Raw genomic sequence first — 24,045 nt, 5'->3', positions numbered from 1 at the left:
CAAATTGATCTTTCTCACTGACTCTCAATGACTGATCTTGCTAAGTGAAAGGCAAGGGACACCTTGACCTTTTACCTACTCATCCATCCTTCCTCCACTTCACCCCCTCCCCCTTCTCTACATTCAAGTAAATTAGATGGTGGAATTTATAGCTTTTCATCTGCATTCACCCCGCGTATGTGCGTTTGCAGTCTTGTTTGCTCACAAGTCTGTGTGGGCGGTGAAGGACACTGACTCACTTTTCCATCAAGAGAAGCAACAAAAGCAGTATAACTAGATTGCCTTCTCTTTCTGTTTTGACACAATGCCAGATTGGCAGTACTCACACCATCAATTTATTTGCTGGACCCCCTACAATTATCCTTTGGTAGACACATATGGTACGGTCCAGGATTCACAAACTCTCCCCAGGGTGTGTGAAATTACCACATGATCGTACAATTACACCTTTGAATCAACAAATTAACGTTTAGTTTAATTCATATGTACTGTTGTCATCATTATTTAGCATTTTCACAGGAATTTGTTTGGGTGGTTAGTTGCGTTTATTTGGGGACTACCAATCAAAGAATCACTGAACTTGGTGGGAGGGTGCATCTTGGCCAGAGGAAGAACAATAGATTTCTTCTTTAAGCGAGTGGTAAACAAATGGCGTCATAGCCAGTAAAAAGTACTATGTACCGTATTTTCACAACTATACGGCGCACCGCATTATAAGGCGCACCCTCAATGAATGACATTTCTTTCCATATATAGGGCGCACTGTATTATAAGGCGCACTGTCTATTTTGGAGAAAATGTAAGACTTTTAAGTGCGCCTTATAGTCGTGAAAATACGGTAATTGCTATTGACTTCCAGGTATAAAGCACTCTACACAGTTACCTCTAGAGCCAGCCATTGTTGATGTTTTGGATTTTTTGGTATAAAATCTTGCAGTGGGGGAGGAGCTATATGGTGGAAGATTTTGTAAACTAAGATGGCATCTGCATATTTAATAGTATTGTTTCAGTTCAGGCGTTTGTGTTTTTTTAATATCATATAGTGGTGGTTTTTGGTTTTCTGTTTTTTCCATAGGTAAGGCGCACTGGATTATAATGCGAAATGTCTATTTTGGAGAAAATTTAAGACTTTTAAGTGCGCCTTATAGTCGTGAAAATACGGTACATAAATGTAGCCATCAATTCAGATGATGACAACCTTTGAATAAAAGGGTCATTGTAATGAAAACAGTGGCAGGAATTTAAACTGATATTTTCCCCCATAGGTGAGAGTATGTTAGACTGAGACCAATAGAAAGACCTGCGATCAAAAGAGGCAAAATCTCATATCATTTACCCAATGAATTCCATTGTTCATTAAATTACTCCTCAATCGGATTCTGGTTTGCACAGAGAAACCGGATCAATAGTGGGACTAATCAATGCATTAAGACAGCATCCCTTACAAAGTAATTAGACACAACCATAGAAGGAAGGAACAAAAAAAGAGCTCCTTGTCAAGAGTAACATACTCAATCTGCTCTTTGCACAATTTAATCACGTTAAAAGTAATTATTAGTAGACTTTAATGAATCAACATTGATTAAATAGAGCGACAAATGGGTGAGCACCCAAGCATCCGTCTCACAATATGACAAGACGGTGTACTCACAGTTGGAGGGAATGTGGATGGTTGCTAGGCTGCTGTGGACCGCAAGGAAGAGTAGGGAGAGGATGATGGGGAGGAGGCCCGAGGACCGCCTCCTACTGTCGACCTTCTGTCGCCGCCCGTGAGCCATGTCCCGCGCGAGTCCTCACACACGCACACACACACTTGTTCGGATGGTCTTTGCAGCCTCCCGCTGCTCTTCTTTCTGCCAAATAAAAGAGAAGGCGGTAAGGTGGGGCCCGGGTGAAGCGGGGGCCATGTGTCACAATAGGAGAAACCTGAGCGTGTGCCATGTGGTCAGACCTATATACAGGCTGAGAAATTGAATTAGTTAACTGTAAAAATAGAGCAACATTTCACTAATTGGGACTTGGTTGATTGCATGTACACTGGCCCTTATGGACAAGATGGCAAGATGGGTACAAATGAAAAGAAATAAGAGACTGATGGGCAAATGATGGACAGATGTGTGTACGTCAGTGATGACGTGAATGAGTCAGTGTTAGTTCGAAATTTTTGGTGAGGGTGTGCATGCTGATATGAGCAAATGCAAATGAAAATGAGAGCAGCGTGTGTAATAGCTTACTTGCTGTCATTTATTTATTACTAAACATTTTGTTTGTTCTCCTTCAATTCAAACAAGTTGCCAGCAAAATGACAAGTAACGGTTTAATATGACATTTTTCTTGTAATATGACAACTATAAACTCAACATTTATTCTCATATAACTTCATTAATCTCATAATATTATACTCTTTCCCCAAAATGTTACATTGATTCTCATAAATTACAAATTTCATCTCGTTACATTACACCATATGACTTCTTTCTTGTAATATTTAAACTTTATTCACTGTTCCTCATCATAATAAACCAATTCCTGGATTTTTCAAAACAAAACGTCAACAGAAAGTGTGTTCCCAAAATGATTATCTTTTAGAAGGATTCTCTGGATTTTGGTTCACTACAAAATCTAAGGAATGGTTTCCATTGTGGCTCAACAGCCCCGCTATAACTATCCATTCTCCATCTGTACTCTTGGAGCCAGTTCTGCCTATACACACTACACTCACTCACACACACACATACACACACACACACCTCAAAACCCCCTACGACGGGCAGCCCGCTGGTTGTTTTCACCACTCTGTATCACAGGCAAAGAGCTGTTGACACACACCATCATTAAGGCATTGAAAAGGAGCAGACAAAAGAAAACGTCAATAAGAGTGCAAGGACGCTTATTTGGCAGCCACACAGTCGTCACTGTCGGAGTCCCTGGCACAGCTTTGCGCCACATTGGCACCTCGGCGCGAGAGTTCTCGCCGACCTTGGAGAGCGGGGGAAAGTCGCTTAAGAGAGGGATAAAAATGATGAAGCGAACCCGCCCGATAATTATAGCTCATCACTATGAAGACTTCAGTGTCATGCATTGATGTGCAAATCACAGACACAATGGTCAGCATCAATAGCGAATGAGGGGCTTTTAGATAAGAAGACAAGAAGGGCGCTATTAGTGGGGCCTTTCGAACTAGGCATTAGGATGCACAGATTTTTTCCATATATAATTATATATAGACATGTTTAGGTGGACTCATTTTGGTCCGCATGACACCACAAGATGTCCAATTCATTTTTGACATGAATTAACAAAAGTCAAATGGATTGGACATCTAACGCCATCCATTGCACTAAATCATGACTATTCAGGTTTAGTTCTCTCTGTGTAATAAATTGGAAATCTATTACCATCAATGGCCTGAAATGAGGTATACATAAATACATTCTGTGAAGTATTACCCCATCAGGTAATAAGAGGCTTTTAAAGGTCTCAGGTGTCAAAAAAGGTTGTTGTTTTTTAAATTGAGTGAAAATTGTTGCTTGCCCAGAAAGAGGTTAAAGGTCTTGAGTGTCAACGTTTGAATAGCTTTCAACTGTAGTGACCACTGTCCTTGAAAGGGTTAAATGAGCCATTGAAGTGGCAAGTCTACCTTGTAGAAGAATGGCACAAAGAGAGGGAGGAGCACAGCTATTAAAGTCCAAAGTGGAGGAGGAGGAGAGGGCGAGGTCGAAGCGACCTGACTGACTACTGGAGAGGAAAAAAAAAAAAAAAGCTTGACAAAGGCTGACAGCTGTCACAGTAATCCAATCCATCCTCACCTCCATTTTTGGGGACAAAAAAGGGGAAGTTATTCACCGCCAATAACAGCAATCAACATCCTATCTGTTGGAACTGGAAGTAAATGTTCACTGAAGGATGTATATGGTTGCAATATGGTCCACCCAGCATGTAATCAGGATATTTTAGTGACATTCAATAGAATCAGTAGAAGGGAATGCTCTTAATGTTTGCGTGTGTTATGCAAATGAAACTGAACTACACTATTATACACACGCAAGTGTCTGCAGTGCGCCGAGCCGCATGCAACATCTGCCTCGTTTCATCCCAGCCGACCAGTCAATGGAGTTTCCGTTTGCCGCTCCATTGGGAAGGTTCAAAGGTCGGGCCTGGGATTGCCGTGATGAGCCGTCAACATGTCGATGAGTGCTTTTAAATGCTATTATCACAGCTGGAATGTCAAGGGTGCTGTCGCAAAGACAGTCGCTGTGAGGCTTGGCTGGGGGTGGGGTATTTTATGGCAATGCTGAGATGAGATTTTTAGGGTGTGGTTTTCTATTTTTACAGGATTCCATGACCGAGTCTATAATTAATGCATGAAATTTTTATACTAATAGCCTGCCAATTTTTGCAAGACTGCAGTTAGAATTACAAGACAGGAGAAGGAGGATAAAATATTTAATGGTGGTCACAATATAGCTAAGGGAGTACGGATAAAATATTAGTATTTTAGTTGAGGATGGAGTAGTGTCAAAAAGGCATTTTTTTGTGTTTTAATTTTTTCTTTTTTATTTAACTAATGTAAAATCATGAACCTGAAGAGATGAATAATGAAATTGATTACAGAATATATTTTGAAGCATGCCTTATGTTCCCTTCGGTTGACAAATTGGCAACGGTGACAATTTCAGAATAATATAATATCTATGGTTTGTGAGGTTTTGCGGCTAGAATTGCCTTGCAGATTGAAATGTCACACAAACAAATTCCACTAAGTGTTAAATGGTGTACTTTTAAACCCAAGAGCCAATTGTGTAAGCAAACAGATTTTGGACCCAAAAGTGACCCAAAAAGATGCGTACCCATGAACATTTCTATTTTGACTTTGATTAAAAAGCTATTTATTTCAACCACACATGATTCAGTTTATGGAAGACCATTCACCAGAGTTTCAGCTATTTCTGTCCATTTTTAGTCAATCTATGGCTTTCCCAAGATGTGTTTCAAATGTCCACCATTCCGTTACAAGCAAACCTGTACTCATCTGACAAAGTTGTCAATCACTTTTACACACTGCTCTTTCGGAATGGCTCTTATTTTTGCTGGTATGGCAGTTTTTAGTTCCTCAATTGTTTGAGACATTCGTTAAAAAATGGATTTTTTAATCGAATAAAAAATGGGTACGCATCTTTTTGGGTCACCCTGTATAAACGTCTAGTATTGTTTTTTTGCTACTTTGACAAAAGTTGCCTTTTCCTATAATTTTGTCCGTTACAGTTGTGAACATCTTATTGGACACAGTACTTAGATTTTTTTGCTTCTATAAATGGGAAACATATTTTGCACCTTATCTAATTATGCTCTCAGAACACAATTACAATAATAAGTTAACAATACCAGATAGTTTGCTTAATTGGTTAGTTTCTTTCATTGCTTTTTTTTCAGTGGCAACATATTTTAATGGGTCCATTACACCTTATCACAAAGATTGTGTTAAGCGCTCTGGTCACCGATGTTTGACATCTTGACAAAAGGGAGAAAAAAAATATGAGCACAATGCAAATGTTCTAAGTGCATGATATAAGTATCATTTTTTTACATGAAAAAAAATCTGTCCGAACATTGTTAAATCAGGGTATTATTATCTACTGCGTCAAAACAAACAGGTGCAGCCCTTGTGTGGTGTTCAAATCCCGACAACCTCAAGCTGTGAAGATGAAAGACGTATGAGCGCAGAAAAATAAATGATTACGTGTCTGCCTTCTCAGGCTTCGTCTGTCAATGCGGAAAAGTGATAAAAAGAGCGTCTTCACTTGACAAATGGAATTTAACGGGGCAACCATGCAGGCCCATATCATGAGGGTCAGTAGATAACAGAGGCGAGGGTTGGGAACAAGGTGATGCTGGTGGGGGGTTAGATCAACATTCCCTGGTAGAATAAATTATTCACACAAATCCGCTTCCTTTGCCCTAAATTCATTCAAATATATAATTCATCAATTCCCCATTGCCAATGGTCTTGTTCCTGACCCGTGCCGTCCATCTACACCTGGCATTTTTTCCCCCTCGATTCCTCCCCCCTCCTTCTCCCCTCATAGCGTCATACTTAATGCATGAGCCTGTTGCAGTTGAGATGCGAGTGGCAGAAGAAGACTTCAAATCACTTAAAATAACACCGGCTACCTCCACCTGCTGTTTCACCACTTGTTTCTGTCTTCCGTCATTTGCCGTGTCGGAGATAATGTCTCCCGGGAGGCTTTTAAATGTTTCATCAAAGCATTTCTGCTAAACGGGCATGTCTTGGCAGAGCTCAGAAACAATGAGGATTCATTTCCTCCTCTGCTTTTGATCCGTTTTTTTTCTACTTGCACCTATTGCGCGCTGACAGTAAAAGCGTTATTCCGTTCTAGTTTGCGTCAATTGAATTAACTGCTGCAGAAGCACTCTGGCAAAGACAATGGGCAGTGCATCTGATAAATTCAATATCTGCAGCTTTAATGGAGTACGCGTTCCATGGCACAGTGGGAATGAAAGCAAGCTCTCCCTTATGGTCACTGGATTGTGTTTCAAGACGAATGATTTACGGTCATCCCTAAATGGAAATGTACTAGCCGGCAAACAGAATGCAGCTTGGCCGCTTCACTGGATTCATGCCACACATATAACATATTTTACATACTACAAGTCACGCCCGAGTACCAAAAAAACCCTCCCCCACCCCCCCAAAAAATTATAAGGGCATTTTATTTTATCAGAGACCAAGAACAAAGAACACTATAATAAAAAAGGTAGAACAACAGCCCAAATAGATCGTTAGATAGTCCGTTAGCTTAACATATTAACAGTTTCAGTCCAAATAATTATATCTTCAATAACACAACCAAATAACTCATTGTGATTTATCTTTTTCAAAAACACAGCACAAAATCCACAGCCTTATCTTTCACCATTCCATACAAAGCGCTCACTCAGGGCGGTCAACGAGGCGCTCTACCGCCAGCCTATCTGAAAGAAAATGTTATCTTCAAACATGTGAAATGTATTCCGGAACAAATGTTTTGAATTCACTCTACAGAGTTTTGAAAGACTCCACTCCCTGCCACACAATCCTTTGAGGTTTACAGGTAAATGCCAAAGAAAAAGAAAAAAAAGGAAACATTATCAGAGGCAAGGCAAGGTTGTCAGGGCAAACGCCTACTCTTGCGATATTGTGGTTTCCATGACAACACCTTCTGCACGCAACATCTCTCCCTCCCTCTCTCTTGTACATACAAAATCAGTAATACCAACACGGAAACTAAACAAGTTACAAATGCACACGCACGTTGACCTGTTTATTCATCTGTCGCCAACATCGACAGGCTGTCAATCACACATGCATATATATGCATTAGAGTCAACACTACTGAAGGCCGGAAACACTATAAATGAATTCATGTCAGCTAGTATTTAAGCTGATCAAAGATGTAGAGGTTTAAACTGTTTTTCAAGCAATTCAAGCAAACAAAAATGTTCCCAAAGACCCCAAATATGAAAAGCGCTTCCCAATCATCCATAATGTGACTTATTTATATCGAGTTAGTCCCCTAAGGAGACAATGGTAGAATAAAAGACAAAGTGAATAATTGAAGGTGACGGGATTCGACTCATGTATACTTGGCATGAGGTTGGAAATGGGGAGACTGAATTCGAAAGAGGCGGCGCCAGGATTTGGCAATGGAAAATTGATGAACAACAAAACATTTGAAAAATTCATAACGGGAGAAAAACGATGACAAATACCACCCATGCTGAGAGGCGAAAAGAAAGCGATCTGGTAATGGGATCGGTGACCGGGACAAACAGTGGGGTGTCACTCTTATGTAACTGTGTATCATACGGTGAAGATCAGAATGTGTCAGCAGGTCCGATAATCTGGCCATGCAGCTTGTCAAGCTGCTTCTGCAGCCCACAAAGTAGTGTGCTTTCACCAAATGGGGGTTATTTCTACAATGTGAGGTCAAGTGAAAAGTCACAGCAGCTAAAGAAAATAGGTTGTAAAGATATGTTTCAATATTTTGCCAGTTTTTCTGGACTCTAAGCCTTTCAACATAACAAAGGAAATATTTAAATAACAAATTGGTTTTGCATATTTGTTTGTTCATTTGTTGTTTTGTTTTCCTAAACATTTTCAAACAGTTATTTCATTTTTTTTTTTTTTTACATGCTGGTGTGAGAACAAGTGATGTGGTCATATAAATCGTGTAATTTCCTATTGTGTGCAAATATTTTCATGTAAATACATTTTTTTTCATAGACTCAGTATTTAAGCAATGGCATATTTTAAAATCTTAACAATTCTTTATAGCTAAATGTTAATATTATTTAGGTGGAAGCTTAAAATCTCATTATACCATAATGACAATAAGATAATTCAATTTAATGAAATTCAATTGTATTCTATTGGGTTTTACAACCATGAATAGATTTGTTATTTCAAACATAGATGCAACATGAACACGTGTTGAATATGCACAGAGAGGATTCATGTAAATGAGGAGTGTGACCCTGTGACTGAATATTAAGACGGGTATGCACCTACTGTAGTGCTCATTATTAGAATCAGCAGCAACACTCAGATTGAGCACGTGCGAGACAAAGCTAACGCCGAGACACACCCTTGACAACATGCAAAAGATGGGGTCGCACCCCCACCCACCCCTTGGCGGTGAACATCCTCATATTGTTATTCACAGCAGGAACCGCCATGATGAGGACATGAAGCTTAAAATGTAGGCGACGTTTGTGCAGCCTAGAATAGAGCGACGAGGACATTATGAAAACACAAGGAGGAGGGGGTCACCTTCGTAAATCTCCCGCTGCGTCCAACAGCCGAGGCACTGGAACTCAACATGTGACGCTTTGGAGGGCAGTCCGAGGAGCACTGGGGAGAGGGAGATGGGGCGGGGGTGTCGGGCAGGTGCTTTTGCAGTCGGTCGCGGCGCAGACAGACGAGAGAGGAGGGAGTGGTCCCTAGAGCCCAGTGATAAGTGGGCCATATTGGATGGGAGGACAGCTCACGTGACATGCAAGGACATGTCGCTCCCTCTACGGGGATGAACGGCGCGCCACACCCAGCTCGCTAACGTGTGGTGCAGAGTGACTATGCGACCCGTGGCCACTAACAACAGGTAATGTGTCATGTGAGTGGATTATAGTGGGAAAAGTGGGGTCTGTGAGACATGCCTGGGGTTTACGATAAATTAAATTGACGTCCCATCCATTTCGCCTGGGAGGGACTGGTAGCGATCAGTCAAAAAGAATGGGATGTCTATCACTGTCAGTGGTACAGAAGCATGGTCATTCAGTTTTCATATGTGGGCTGGCACGCCAATAAAACAAATTAGTCCAAAGACTCCTCCTTATCTGAGATAGGGGTCAATCCTAAAAGGGATGATTTGGCTTTGGGTTTGTAAATAAAAGCTTGATTTTATCATAAAAGAAAGTCCTGGGAATTTTGCTTTAAAAAGGCTATTTTCAATAATAAAGGCCTCTTCAGAAGAGAAAAAGAAGTGTCTATGTATTATTAACATTCATTTATCCTCAACAAGGCTTATTCTTGTCTGGTTTAAAAGGTACTGGAGCCTATCCCATCTGACTTGGGGCAATAGGGATACTACAACCTAGACTGGTCGCCAGTAAGTCGTAGGGCTGATATTTATATTTTCCAAAGTGTCACTGGGATTTGAATTGAACTAAATGTTTTTTTTGTCATTATACATGTATAATGCGATTTAAACCTTCTCTATGAAGTCCACAAATAACAACAACAAACAGAGAAATAAATAATACCTTTTAAAAATGGCATGTTTTTGGTCCAAAACAATAAACTCCAAATAATATTGTTTTGTGAGTTCATAACAAAATGACCGTGTGGCATGGGAGAAACACAGCAACCCTATTTAAACATAAATTGGGTCATTCATCCAAGCATGGAGTGAGTATAAGGCCTACACATTGTGTTATCTTTTATGGCGGGATGCAGCCCGTCTGGTAAATGAGCTGCTGGCTATGCAAACTTGACATCATGTGAGTTTCCAACACATTTGCATGCCTTTTTCATTTTTTTTTCCTCCAAGCGTGGAATTGGCAGGCAATTTGAGGACACAAGAGGGTCACGTGTAGATGACAGTGCAATCACCAGAACGAAAACAGCGCAGCAGTACACAAACAACACAAACAATATTGGTTTTAGTTCATCAAAGCGAAACTGCACGGGACAGAGAGAAATGTTTACAGCATCAAAAAAAAAAAACAACCAAAGCCTTCCAGAGCACACAAACAAAAACAGGTAGAAGTGCAGGCCTCGTGCTGATTTGCGTTCCCTTAATGGCAAACAGAGTCAGACTTGATTGGAGTCAATCCCATTAACTTTTCCAAAGCTGCGGATGCAGCAATCCCCTTTAAGTGCTCCTCAGCTAATGAAACATTTTGCAAGCATAAAGGCTGTGCTTTTTTTGCTAATAAGCACCGGAGTAGAGAGGAAAAACAATGTGAGAACTAAAATAATAAAGGGAACAAACAGAGCAGGCAGCTATTCATCATTTAAAAATAAGGGGAAATAAGGTATACATTTCCCTCAGTCAACTGCTTCCAAAGTACTACCTGAAACATCATTTTTTTTCCTTTTTTTGGTGTTTTTTTATGTTACAAGATTTTGCTAAATCTTTCCAGTTGCAAGTCATTTGTTTCCCTCCCAGATTATTCAGGAAACACACATTTTTTTTTCTTCTGATGAATGATTGATATTTATGTTTTTGTTGTATACCGTATTTTCACGACTATAAGGCATCGCATTATAAGGCGCACCCTCAATGAATGACATTTTTTCCATATATAAGGCGCACTGTATTATTAGGCGCACTGTATTATAAGGCACACTGTATTATAAGGCGCACTGTCTATTTTGGAGAAAATGTAAGATTTTTAAGTGCACCTTATAGTCGTGAAAATACGGTATATATTTATAAATGAAAAGGTTACGACATTACATTCCCGTGGCTCTTAGTCACGATATGTGACTCAAGAAACGTAGATTCGCAAATTCAAAACTTTTCAAGAGCATTTCAAGTCCAAAGTCATGATTTTTTTTGTCAATGTAAATCTCACTGATATTTGAAATGTTCATTTTACAACAGTGTCAAATGAGCATAAATCACCATGTTTGTTATTGTCTACATTTAATCCTGTTAAAGTGAAGACTGATGCTTTATCCCACTGCGGCAGGCTGCTTATTGTTTGGCTAATTGACATTGCATGAAGAGTCAGTTGGAGGGGATTTGCCTGCCATTCAAATCACTGGTTTGCATTAAGTGTGTGTGTGTGTGTTTTATTTCACTGATTTATTTCACAATGATTTGCATATTCCATTATTTGAATGTCCAAATCCGAGTGGTCACGCTAGCTTCAACTGTTTTGAAATGATGGCCATTTTTATAAACTTCCCTTGCCATCCATACCCGAATGTTCTCTATGGGATTTAAATCAGGGGAATATCCAGGAGGGTCTAAAAGATCATTGTGAACTACAGTATTATCCTGTTGAAAACCCCAGTTCTTACCACACAGACAAAAGCTCCCAGTCACAAGGGATACACCCGCTGTGTTTTGCTGAATGAAAAAGCACCCCAGATCATGATTGACATGCAGCCACTGGTAGAATACATCCCAGCTTCCCAGCTTTAGTCACCAGGAGGACATGACCTTATGAATGCCTGACGGGAAAGGAGAATTTTAAACAGATTTTGGCTTTGATGGCCTGTGGTGTTACACTTTTCATCGGGTGTTAAACAACCTAATTACATCATTTATTTGATATTTGAACTACAAGTTCAATATGTTTTTGTGTCTCACTCCCCCTTCCTGCATTTGCATTTTGTAGTTCTACTGAAAAGCTCACTATGATACAAATGTGCAAAATGTGTCTTGAAGATTTTGATCAGGTACTCGTCTTTATGCAATTCATTTATCCATCACAAAATGGCTCCCCGAAAGTATTTAGCTGATGAAACTGAGCCTATTTTACTTCCACTTGGAAAAATACAATAACTGTAATTGTCCATTTACCACATTTTCATCATGTGTGAAACTGACCATAATATCAATTCAATTTTTTTCTATGAAAAGCTGCCACAGTTACAGGTGTCAAAACATAGGCAAACATCTGGAACTATCATGGCACTAGGACATAAACTCCAGACATAATTATACCTTTTTTTGGTATAATTGGGGGACCTTGTCCCACCCAAAGATGTTCTCACCATTATGCAGACATTGTGTGAAAAGCTGGAAGCACACCCAGGCAAGGTGTCAATATGCAGGCTTCCTTTCCTTCTCCTCACCCTGCTGTCACCATGACAACCTACTGATTCCTGCTGCTAAATGTCTATCTCCCTTCCCCCACCTCCCTCTCTCTCTCTCTCTCTCTCCCTCTCTCTCTCCATTTTTCTCTCTTTCTCTCTCGCTGTCTGTGTCACTCCCTCTCCTATGCACCTTCATGTCTTCTCTCCATCCCTGAGACGATTTTCCTCGCTCTAGAAATACTACTACTTCTACTACTTCCATTCCACCAAAACATTTTGGCAACCATTTACACTCACACTCATGCCTAGGGACAATTTAGAATGTTCAACCAGCCTACCCTGCATGTTGTTGGAATGTGGGAGGAAACTGCAGGACCTGACAAAAACCCACGCAAGCTTGGGGAGAATCGGGGGACTGAAGTCTCAATCTGAGACCTATGAGGCTATAGTGCTGACCACTAACTCACCGGGTTGCCCTTTACAAGTAAATATAAAATTTTCTGAACCGTTTTATCCTCACTAGGGTCACTGGGTGTGCTGGAGCCAAACTTAGCTGTGTCCAGGCCAGAAGCGGAGAACACCCTGGATCGGTGGCCAGCCAATCGCAGGGCACGAGGAGACGAACAATCATTCAATCTCACACTCATACCTAGGGGCAATTTAGAGTGTCCAATCAGCCCACCATGCATGTTTTTGGAATGTGGGAGGAATCCAGAGTACCCGGAAAAAACCCACGCAGGCCCAAGGAGAACATACAAACTCCACACAGGTGGACCGACCTGGATTTGAACCCAGGACTTCACAGCTGTGAGTGCTACATGCTAACCATTCAAGCCGCCGGGCTGCCCTTTACAAGTAAATATAAAATTAATAATTATGAATAAAAGTTACTTGTCATTTTACTCCCATAATCCCCACAACCAAATGAGGTTTACATATGAAATTGCTTCTTCCAGGTCCAAATTAAAGGTGGCCTTCCTGTAAAGCTTCATCTCGCAATCAGGAGAAACTATCCAGGGGAACCTGCGGCCTTGGACCCCTAAGTGGCTTACTAAATCCCATCACATCTGCTATCATTATCTTCAGGAGCCCATTTCTGCTCTGTAAATAAATCCAATTATTACCAATAGACTCTGCAGCTGAGATCGACCAGAGTAGGAAACGAGGGGCAGACTTTCCACCAAAGGCCCAGGCGTTATCGTAGGCACACAGACCCCCGGTCTGCACTTCCAATCCACCCTCCCACCCAGTCGCTACGGATCATCACATAGCCGTGGTAAAGAGATCAAGGACGTGACATTTTCTGGTACATGAAGCAATTTTCATCCGTGAGCAAAATGAAAGCAAATGAGTAGACAACCAAGTGGTTCACTGAACATCATCTCCCATCTGAAACAAATAGGCATTAACATACAGAGTGAGATTAATAGAAATGACTGGCTCAGGTAAAATAGCACAGACCTACATTTGCTCTTTCCAAAGCCACCCTCTCACCTCTGGGATGTACTGTACATATCAAACCAGTGTACACACAATCTTCAAGCCGAGAGGAATATGTTAGGAAATGCCACAAGGGAGCCAAAGTTGACCTTTTCTTGAGGCAAAACAGCAAGTTGATGAGATTTGTGTGGAAATGCTTGCCAATGAACTCGGGTACATCTACAATAGACCCACATTATCTGTTGTGAAGACACTATATGTTCCAGATTGCCAAAAAATATGGATAACACCCTAAACATGCATTCAAATTAAAAACAAGGCTGAGCAACTGTTAAATCCTTTACTCATAATCACATAATTACATGAGCATTGCAATAAATTCTGTTAAGTGACTTCAAAATCAAAAGAATGTGATTCATAGTGAGTATTTTCCACAGATATAATACTCGTTATTGATCAAGTCTGATAGTAAAATAAAAATTATAATATGTATAGCAGACTTTTATTTCCAATGTAGTTGCTAGTGTATATGAATGTCTAAAATAAATAAATGGTCTCAAAATTTGTTGGAAAAACACTTTTAGAATCATTTACTTAAATATCAGAAGTTTCATAGAGTGTAAACAGTAGATGCAGTTTTCTTTTATCATGGAGCAATGTTAACCATGGTGTAATTTCCTACAATTATACATTAACTATACATTCAACTCAGTTGCTGGCTTGTATAAAATATGAAACTGAGTTTTTTCATGTTAGAGTTTACTTGGCATTACCACATTAACTCAGGCAGCCTTAATTTAGAACACATTTATTAATGTTATTCTCATGCCTGTAAGTTATCATAAATGCTACTTCTGATGCAGCCTCCAAAAAAACAAAACAACTGGTCAACGCCTCTATTGTGCAGTCTTCTATCCAAAATAAAAATAGGACACCTATTGTTGATGAGCTCAACAGACAGTAAAAGCAACACATGACAGGTCCAGCACTGTCACTTGTATTTATTGTGTGTTTGCTGTACCCGATAGACACGAGCATGAATAAAACAGAAGACTGTCTGGAACGTCACTTTTGATGGGGAAGCACAGATGATTTAAATGCAGCCATAGTAGTATTTCAAGACATGGCGGTATTGACCTGACAGCATGCTGATTTGAGTGAGCCGCTTAGTATGAATGCAGCTCTGGCAAAAATCAGCCAAATAAACCAACATTTGAAGCCGTGATGACACAGTCAAAACTAGCCTGACAAACAAAATAAAATTGACCTTGCAATGCTATTTCATTTATATGTGTTTATCTCACTAGTTCTTCAGGTTTTTTTTCCATTATATTCATTTAAATAAGTGGTCTCAAACTCACGACCTATTAGGGCCTGGAACACATTGTTTTCTGGCCCATAAATTGACACGAGTGGTATTAATGTGCCCACCATGGGGATTTTACATTTTGTTTTTCAAAATCACCTGGCCATCAATTTTATTAATTAATTTAAATTGGTTATTACGATTGATTTTGAATGTAATTGCTAATTTGATTTTTTGTGTTGTTGTTGGTAAAAATGGAAATTTGGCAACTTATAGTTCAATGGGTGTATATACTTTGTTCCGACCTGATAGTTACACATTGTGTTCTTACTTGGTATTTGAGAGCTGACAGCACAAATAAGGGGAGGGAAATATATATTATTTTAAAGAAATGTTACAGTTTATTTAGTAAGTTACATTTATATGATTTTTTTATGAGTCGTTTTGAGCTTTATGATTTTTTTATTGTTGCCCGTCTCCTCCAAAGTGAAAAGGAATAACACCAAACCAAAATGGGTCCACTGTTATCTTGTTTGGATCAAAAAAATTAAAAACCAATGCAAGTTCTTGCTGTGAATATGCCCTTAGATATGTTTTTAATTAAGCCTTGTCGCCCAACCTTAAAACAAGGTAATGATAAATTGGCCAACAGTAAAGATGAACTATTTTGGATTTCATCGACTTTTTAAAATGATCTTGAAATCCTGAATGTGCCTCAGACTCCCCCACAATCTATTTCAAGTGCCCCCAACCCCCCAAAATATATAGTATACCAAGTCCCTTAAAAAAACTAAACATTAACTCACTAAAAAAAAAAAACTGTTCAGCTGCATTTCCGAATAAACAACCACAAAGGATGCTATAACACACTCCACATAAGAGACTTAGATTTCTACAAACCAAATCAAGTGGAGTAGATAAAAAAAACATAAATATTGGCATTGGACACTATATCATTGACCAAAATCTCACGGAACATTATCAAATTGATACAAAATATATGCTTCATAAACACATAGGCACTTGCTGTTCTACCCTCCCCTCGGTGCGTAGATTCTGTCCCGTCATCCGATGAGATGCGCCACACCCCAAACAAGTGTCAGGACCTGATGCAGGCGATCTTTTGTCTCCCCTTCGATCGCCCTACCTCCCACCTCCCCCGTGGCCAATGTGACATGTGCGCCTGAATAAATCTCTTTTCCCCCCTCTCGTTTATTCGCCACTTCCCCTCGGGGAAGCCACCTTTCATGTCGTGGCCCCTAACAAGGAGCCAAAGCCCACCCTGGTCCGTGTCAATCAGCGCACTGGTTGGCAGAAGCACAGATCAAAATGATTAGCAAGCATCACCTAAGAGGGAGGCCTCCGGATTCAAAAACAGAAGAGAACATCCCAAGCGCAACGACTAAATATAGATTCTAATGAAGCAGCTTGGCTCGGCAGGGGTCTGCGCGGCGTGCCAATTACCTCCCCTCACTCCTAAAAACAACACGCAAGCAGAAGAAGGAGGCCAAAATGTAGTGTAAATGCATTTTGGCGTTAAAGCATAGAAGGCTGGCCGTGAGTGTTATGGTTTCAGTGCCACTGACAGAAATAGTCGTCTAAACCATTTCCACTGTTCATATCTGTCAATTGTGGTCCATGATTCAATAAAACTACTTTTACATTTGCTGCAACTCAACAAGAAATGATTAAAAATCCACTGAGATTAAATTAAGTACATAAAACAAATATTCTACAATTTCTGCAAAGATTAGATTTCAAGGGCCACCCTTCACTCATTATAATGAACTAGCATTCATTTCCTGAACCCCTTCATCCTCACAAGGGTCGCAAGGGGTGCTGGAGCCTATCCCAACTATGGGCATCAGGCAGCCGATTGGTGACCAGCCAATCACAGACCACAAGGACGCTCACTCTCCTAGCAAGGTGCAATTTAGAGTGTTCAACCAGCCTACCGTGCATGTTATTGGGATGCAGGAGTATTCAGAGAAAACCCACGCAAGCCTTGGGAGAAAATCCAAACTCCACACAGCGAGGACTCACCTGAGAACTGTCATGTTTTGGATTGTCACCCAGAAGAGCAGGAAACTAACAACAAAACGGAGTGCTGGGCCACAAAACTAAAGGCTTTAATGAAAAGTAACAGAAAAAACCTTAAAAAATTTAGGACTGAGTAAATGAACAAAAAAAACAATGTTAAGAGGGATGACAAGTACGCACACCGACGAGCCGACAACATAACCAAACGAGGCAATAATCCCACACAGACTGACAATCACACACAGTTTAAATACATAGGCCACAAACCAATTATCAACACCTGGGTCACACAAGGGAAGGAGCACCAGAAAAACACAACAGGTGGAACACTTTCATAATCATCCAAACAGCACACACAAGGAAAAAAAACAGCCATCCACCCAAAATCCCAACAAAATGTGACAGGATCAAATCCTCGACCGCACAACTGTGATAGCTTGACCTACTAGTATTATGAAAAAATATATACATATATATAAATATGTTTTTTTTATAAAATTAATGAACTGAAGATATATTTTGGGGGAAACTAGTATTAAATAAAAATACATTTAAAAAAAAAATAAAACAAATGCTGTGAGTAATAATATATATATGTATTGTTTTTTGTAAAATAAATTAATTAATTAATTTAAAAAAAATGTATATATATATTAAAAAAACAATCAAAAATTCAGAAATGTTTTTTAAAAATAGTTCATACAAATGGAAAAAGAAGATGAAATAAAATAATTCAATAAAGTGTGCCCCATGTTTTTTACTCAAGGAATGTAACTTTTTTCCATTTTGTTTTCACTTCCAGACCCTTCCATTTAAAATTGATTGGACATCTATAGCTGTCAATAGGTGGTTTGATGCTCAGTTTCCCTAATTTACCAACTACCACATGACATTGACTGTGTTATGGGCTGGCAGTGAATGATTTAAACCAATTGAAAACATGTGAATAGATTCCATTTAAGGCTTTTCATCCTCCTTGTCATTTCTTTGGTTCCTGCCATTTTTCTTCGATCCAGCCAAGTCGTCGCTCTACCTTAATCATTTCCTCAATACCTTCTCTGTGTGTCATTGTGGGTGGGTGTAGTGTGTAACAGGATGGCACGGAAGATGAGATTAAATTAAATTAGAGTCATGTATGGGGATTACAACCTACTCGAATCCTGATCTCCTCCCGTTGTGCGTAATCCGAGTCTAATGAACGTATGACATTTCGGCTTTCAGCTGATTCATGGAAATGACGTGCTGTTGTGAAGTGAAAAGAGGACAAAATCAATACCCTGAAATCATGTCAACACTGCACACAAACAAGCGTGCTCATGGATTGGCGTCAATCGGGGTAAACCAACACCGACCGGGCCAATGGTTGGGATTAGAATTAAAATTATTGTAAAATTGCGGTTTTAAGATTGCCATAATGCTGTTTTTTTTAATTCTTCTCAAATCAATGTCAATTTCCATAATGTAAATGTTACAAAGGGAATATTCTGTAAGAATATCACATGAAGACAAACAATACTGCCGATAAGCCCCGCCCCTGTGACCCCAGAGGACCCCCAAAGCTTCATTTAAAATGCAGCTTGCCTCTCAGCAACAGATCAATATGTCAGAAAACCAACTTTACCACATGACATGAATAAACAGTTTGAGCCAAGTAGTCAAAATTGCAAGGCAAGTTCTCTTGACAAGCCATGCTTTACAAAACCAACACAAATATTACAAAAATAATTGCCATTAATAGCAAAAGATGATCAAAAGCAAATGGAACAAGCTACATTTTTTAGCTGCCAAATTTAAAATGAACTCAATCAATAATGTAACCAACCAGAAAAGGGAAAACAAACTGAACTGATTTTTTTACACGTAATTAGTTTACAAATTGCTGCTTGCTAGCAAGCCAATAAAATAAAATGGGAAGTAGAAACATACAAATAAAAAAATATGCAAACATGTGACACCATCACTTGCTTATTTGTCGGCATGCCAATTGGCTTTTATTGACTTCTGTGGTGCTGAAATCTTGTTTATGTGCAAATAAATAAATAAAAAATGTAAATAAAATGTCTATAATGCACTAGACCAGGGGTAGGGAACCTATGGCTCGGGAGCCGCATGTGGCTCTCCGCTAAACTGTGAGTTGAATTCTGGACATTACATCTAGAGTTGCTTTAATCTTCCCGTTTTTAATACCAAGACTTTTTCTACCTTAAAGGCAGTGAAATGACTAAAAATGCACGCATTTTCATGTATTTTTACTTCCAGTAAATTCTGAGTATGGCTCTCAATGAATAACAACTGAAAATATGAATTGTTTATGGCTCTCTCTGTCAAAAAGGTTCCCGACCCCTGCACTAGACTTCCAATTCGAATGAACCTTCACAGCCAATGAGTTAAATGAGCATTAGTGTTAATCTACCATTGCGCATAAAAATGTTCCGCTTATTTTTTAGGGCAATTTTCTTTATCTAACAATTATAACGTGATAATTATGGTTTAAGGTTGATCATTGCTGTGCAAAAAAAATGAATAAGCAATAAAAAAGATGGATCTTTGGATTCAACAGATTATATAAATGCTTTCGGGAAAGGCAATAAACAGAGGCTCATTTTAGAGAATCATTCTGCCGTGTGACGGAGACAATAACGCTTCTTTCAGATGAAGATTCGCTGCAGGGGATTTTCTGCGACTCACAAAGATTCTTCTGTTACCCCGACAAAAATAAAAAATATCAGAGAAAAGGTCGTTTGTGGGGTTTTTTGGTCGAACTTTTGAATTTTAGAGAATGGCTAAATTACCCATCATTTAGTTTCTCTGATTTTCTTATTTCGTGGTAATTATTTGAGGCTTTCTTTGTATTACTAAAATGATTTGAATGAGATTTATTTTTAAAATTATTTCCATGCAATTGTCAAAATTGAAAATGTTGTGCACAAACTATAACAAATTGATAACCTACTTATTTTTTACCCCTTATTTTTTACATTACATTCATAGTAGGGGAAAACAACTATCAACTGTAGTGAACTCTGTTCCTGAAAAGGTTAAATTCATTTCAAAGCTTTTTTTTTTTCGCTGCAAGCTCGCTATTATCAAATCAGAGATTATATGACAATCCTCTTAACCAATTTATTTCTTCACAATCAGGTACGATGATTGCTTTAGTGGTGATTTGATGTGAGATTTGCAAATTGAAAAGTGCATTTGTCTCTATTTTCCCTTCATTTGCCTAAAACAAACCAAGACAGAAAGAAAAAACCCCGTTCACGGTCATCATGGCCATAGTTTCAAGACATGTATTTATATTGTAGCAATCCCATCCTTCATTAAACATCAGCTTTTATCAGACAAGCATCCTTGCACTCACTTTTCAACCAATCCTTGCCATCGTTAGCTCTATCTTTCCAAATTCAATCGTCCTCAAAGCACACATATATAATCTTCTCGGGGCTTCTGGTTTGTCGACCCATCTGACCCCGGACTCCTTATATCAACGCCCATGCCTTCCACCCCCAACCAGATGCCTTTTAAATCACTTTCTGCCATTAACAACAACAAAAGTCCAACCCATTTAAAGTCTCACTTGAAAAGGAACCGTGAATGACTATTTTTTCTAGACATATCCAATAAGCTTACAGTATGGCGTTTGGCCAGGTGAGGGCCTGATTATCATGTACGCGCACACCTCTAACCGAATATCAGCGCTGCCTGCCCCACCCATATTTCCCCCCCTGTGACATCTCTCTCTTTTTTACGACTTCATCAGTGTAGCCACCTTTCAGTCTCAAATCGTGCCCTTCCCGGCAGAACACTATTAACCTGAAAGCTTCAGACTGTGGCTTGTGCTTATCAACAAACCACGCGGCTATTAGCTGGGGGGGAAGGGAACATGAGGAAGAAAAAAAAGCCAATTTATATTAATGTAGCACAGCGGGAGAGGAGAAGCAAATTATTTTCATAAGAAATGGTCCCTATTTTGCAACAAATGGCCCCTCCCCATCCACACATACAATGCATGTGGTGACAAAAGTGCAATCCTAATTGAAAAACAGTTTATAAAAGCAAAGCTGTATCTGACTGTTGGTTACATGCCATGGATGCAAAATGGCAGCGTGATGAGCACTGGGGAATATCTAGTGAGAGCCTGTTGCATGCAAACGGAACATGAAAGAGCAAAAGAGAAGACATTGACATAGCCACAGGTACTCAACGTGAAAATCATTTAGAGGACATCATCACGTGTGGAAAGGTGTGATTTCACAGTTAAGTATTAACATGACACACCAATTCTATTCCCAATTACCTCATTTCTAGCATTGAAATATGAAATACTACATATATATATACACATCCTTTTAGCACCACAAGGCGCCAAAGGTGTGATGCCACCTCGGCAAGCCTAATTAGTAAAGTCATCAACCCTCCTCTTTTTTTCCCCTCCCCATTGGGAGTGTCTGGTCAGAGAAAAAACTGCTCTTACCTCCACACGGATTCTTGTTTTCCCACTCAGGCAGATCTGTCGCTGTTTGGGATGGTCTCGGCCAGGATTGTGTGCACCACTGTGCCGTGCTGATGCTGCAGTGATGGAAAAAACGCACCCTCCTCCGGCCGCCCTCGCTCCCTCCCCCTTATTGGCTGCTTCTCGGAGGTGACATCACCCTCCCGTCTGAGCCGCCGCCTCAGTTCCCCTCACTCTTTTGGAGCGTGTGCATACTTGGTTATTTCCTTTTTTTTTTTTGCCCCCCTCTTGCACACCGCCTGTTTTATAGTCCCCGTCCTCATTCAGGATTAGTATCCAGCTGCTCTTATTCCCGCACTGGCATCCATCAAAAGTGAGAAATTAGCACATTGGCCTTCCTCCTGCTGTGTACAAGATCTCATAAATAAGGTCTTTGAAAAGAAAATCTTGCCGTTTCGTACAATCAAAGGCATGTTTGGCAATCAATGTTATGTAATGGCTTTTTAAGCGATTACTCTGAATTGAATTGGATTTCAATCGAGGGTGAACCATTTCATCATATTCAAGTACAATTGGTCAAAAAGGGCCTGACAAATCTCTAAAAATACTCAATCCAAACTTTTCCTTCTAGATGCTTTCAGAAAAATCTAATAAAGCAAGAGCTAACCAAAAAAAGCTTTCTTTAGTTTAATTAACAATCACAATCACTCATTTTCTATACCGCTTATAATCACCAACGTTGCAGGGGGTGCTAGAGCCTATACCAGCTAACTATGGGGAGCAGGCGGGGGATAATACCCTGAATTGGTTGCGGGCCAATCACATGGTATAAAGATACGGACAACCATTCACGCTGAAACGCATACTTAAGGAAAATTTTGAGTATTCACCAAGCCAACCATACAGATTAAAAAAAAAAAAGATTGTTTTTAAAATGTATTTTAGTTTTAGTTCATTGGCATTGCATTGATGGCATTAATTGACAAAACAACATCATGCAGTATCTTGACAAAGCAATAACAACAGAAATAAATAAAAATAATAATCAAAAACTGTAAAAAAAAATACCCATTAAAATAAAGGAGAGGGTTTTTGCTAAAGAAAATAATTGGTAAGGATGGGACTATTTGTGTGTGGCGATCATTTCTGATGCTTATCGCACAGCCACGGGTACTAGCTTTGCTACTTCTACTGTATACAAAACATAAAGTCCAATCCGGCCTGTGTGTGTGTGTGTGTGTGTATGTGTGTGTGTGTGCATCATAACCCAGCATGACCATCTGCTAGCTATGCTTGCGCCAAGCAAAGCAGACAAAAGTTGTGGTGAGATGGGACAATGATTGATGATGGTGGTCAATGTGAGTCTCAACCAGTGGCGTCAAACTCTGTTTGGTTTACGGACCACATTCATGGCAATTAAATCTTATCTATGCCTGGGAGTTTATTTTTGGTTGATTCGCCCCCTCCCTCAACATGGATTAAATGCCTACAGTCATTAATCGCGCAGAAAGATGAATGAATATGTCCACGGAAATGAAACTGAGTGCAGTAGTGCATGGACTCGATCACACAACTCATGAATTTATTGTTTTATCATTCTTTTTGTTTAGTATGAATGGACTTCAAGAAGCCTCTCAAGCGGAAGCACCTTGGAGACAGAAAAGAACTTCCTATTGGGCCAGTGATGGCCCGCGGGCCGTACGTTTGACCACCAGTGTCTAAAGCATTATAGGGATTGAGCAGGAGGGCAATTTGTTGCCAAACTATATTTATGTATTTCTCTGTAATCGAGTAATACAGTGCACACCCTAGTAAAGTATATATCCCAACACATATTTTAGGAAACCTTTGTGTTCTTTTAACTGTGTCCATAGAGTCGATATTGTATTATCATGAAATTGATAATTTACAGCCCAGTTTAGGAAATGCAAGCTAGTTGAAGTGTAATAGACAATCTAGCTCGTGGACACTTCTTTAAGTAGGCATTGCAAATGAGGAATCCCAATTTTAGAAGACCCATTTTGAAAACCTTTTATGTATTTCTTCTAGCGGCCTCGGCAAAGCTCTCATCTCATTTCCTCCTCCTAAGATGCGATGTGATATATGAAGCGGGAGAAGCCTTGGAATGAACGACTTCAAGTCAAGAGGCGAGGGAAAATCAGACAAGAGTCAGCAGAAGGTTGATGGAGAAAATTCCATCAGCTTAAGAGCACAAGGAGGGCGGAGGCAATACAGTAAATGGCTGCAGTGTGGCTTCGGAAAGGTAGGTTATGCAGGAGCTGAATTTGAGACGCTTGTTCCTGCGAAGGTGGATGAAGAAGCACAGTGTGCATTCAGGACTGTAGCTAGCGTAAGCAGTCGGGGTGGGGCAAAAATATTGATATTGCAATCGATCAAAACATTTGGATCCGTCATGGTACATCATACATCGACATCACGTATTGAGATGTCTGTTGGCCGACATCCAACTACAGCATC

The 24,045-nt window shown here is 39.7% G+C and overlaps 1 protein-coding gene across 3 annotated transcripts in view; it reads right to left on the bottom strand.

Annotated features, from left to right (window-relative positions):
- Positions 1–21,721, bottom strand: part of l1cama (L1 cell adhesion molecule, paralog a) — a 37,641-nt gene extending 15,920 nt beyond the window's left edge. For all 3 annotated transcript variants that reach the window (XM_077716452.1, XM_077716459.1, XM_077716468.1), the window contains exons 1-2: positions 21,589–21,721; positions 1,652–1,853 (exon numbers count right to left, since the gene is read on the bottom strand). In XM_077716452.1, coding sequence (XP_077572578.1) covers positions 1,652–1,778 — 127 coding nt within the window. In that variant the 5' untranslated portion in view covers positions 1,779–1,853; positions 21,589–21,721. The remainder of the gene's footprint in view (positions 1–1,651; positions 1,854–21,588) is intronic.
- Between the last annotated feature and the right edge of the window lie 2,324 nt (positions 21,722–24,045).

The sequence above is a fragment of the Stigmatopora nigra genome, chromosome 1, assembly GCF_051989575.1.
Source record: "Stigmatopora nigra isolate UIUO_SnigA chromosome 1, RoL_Snig_1.1, whole genome shotgun sequence".
NCBI classification, from domain to species: Eukaryota; Metazoa; Chordata; class Actinopteri; order Syngnathiformes; family Syngnathidae; genus Stigmatopora; species Stigmatopora nigra.
Note: the sequence above shows the minus strand (reverse complement) of the source record. Positions and strands in the feature narration are given on the sequence as shown.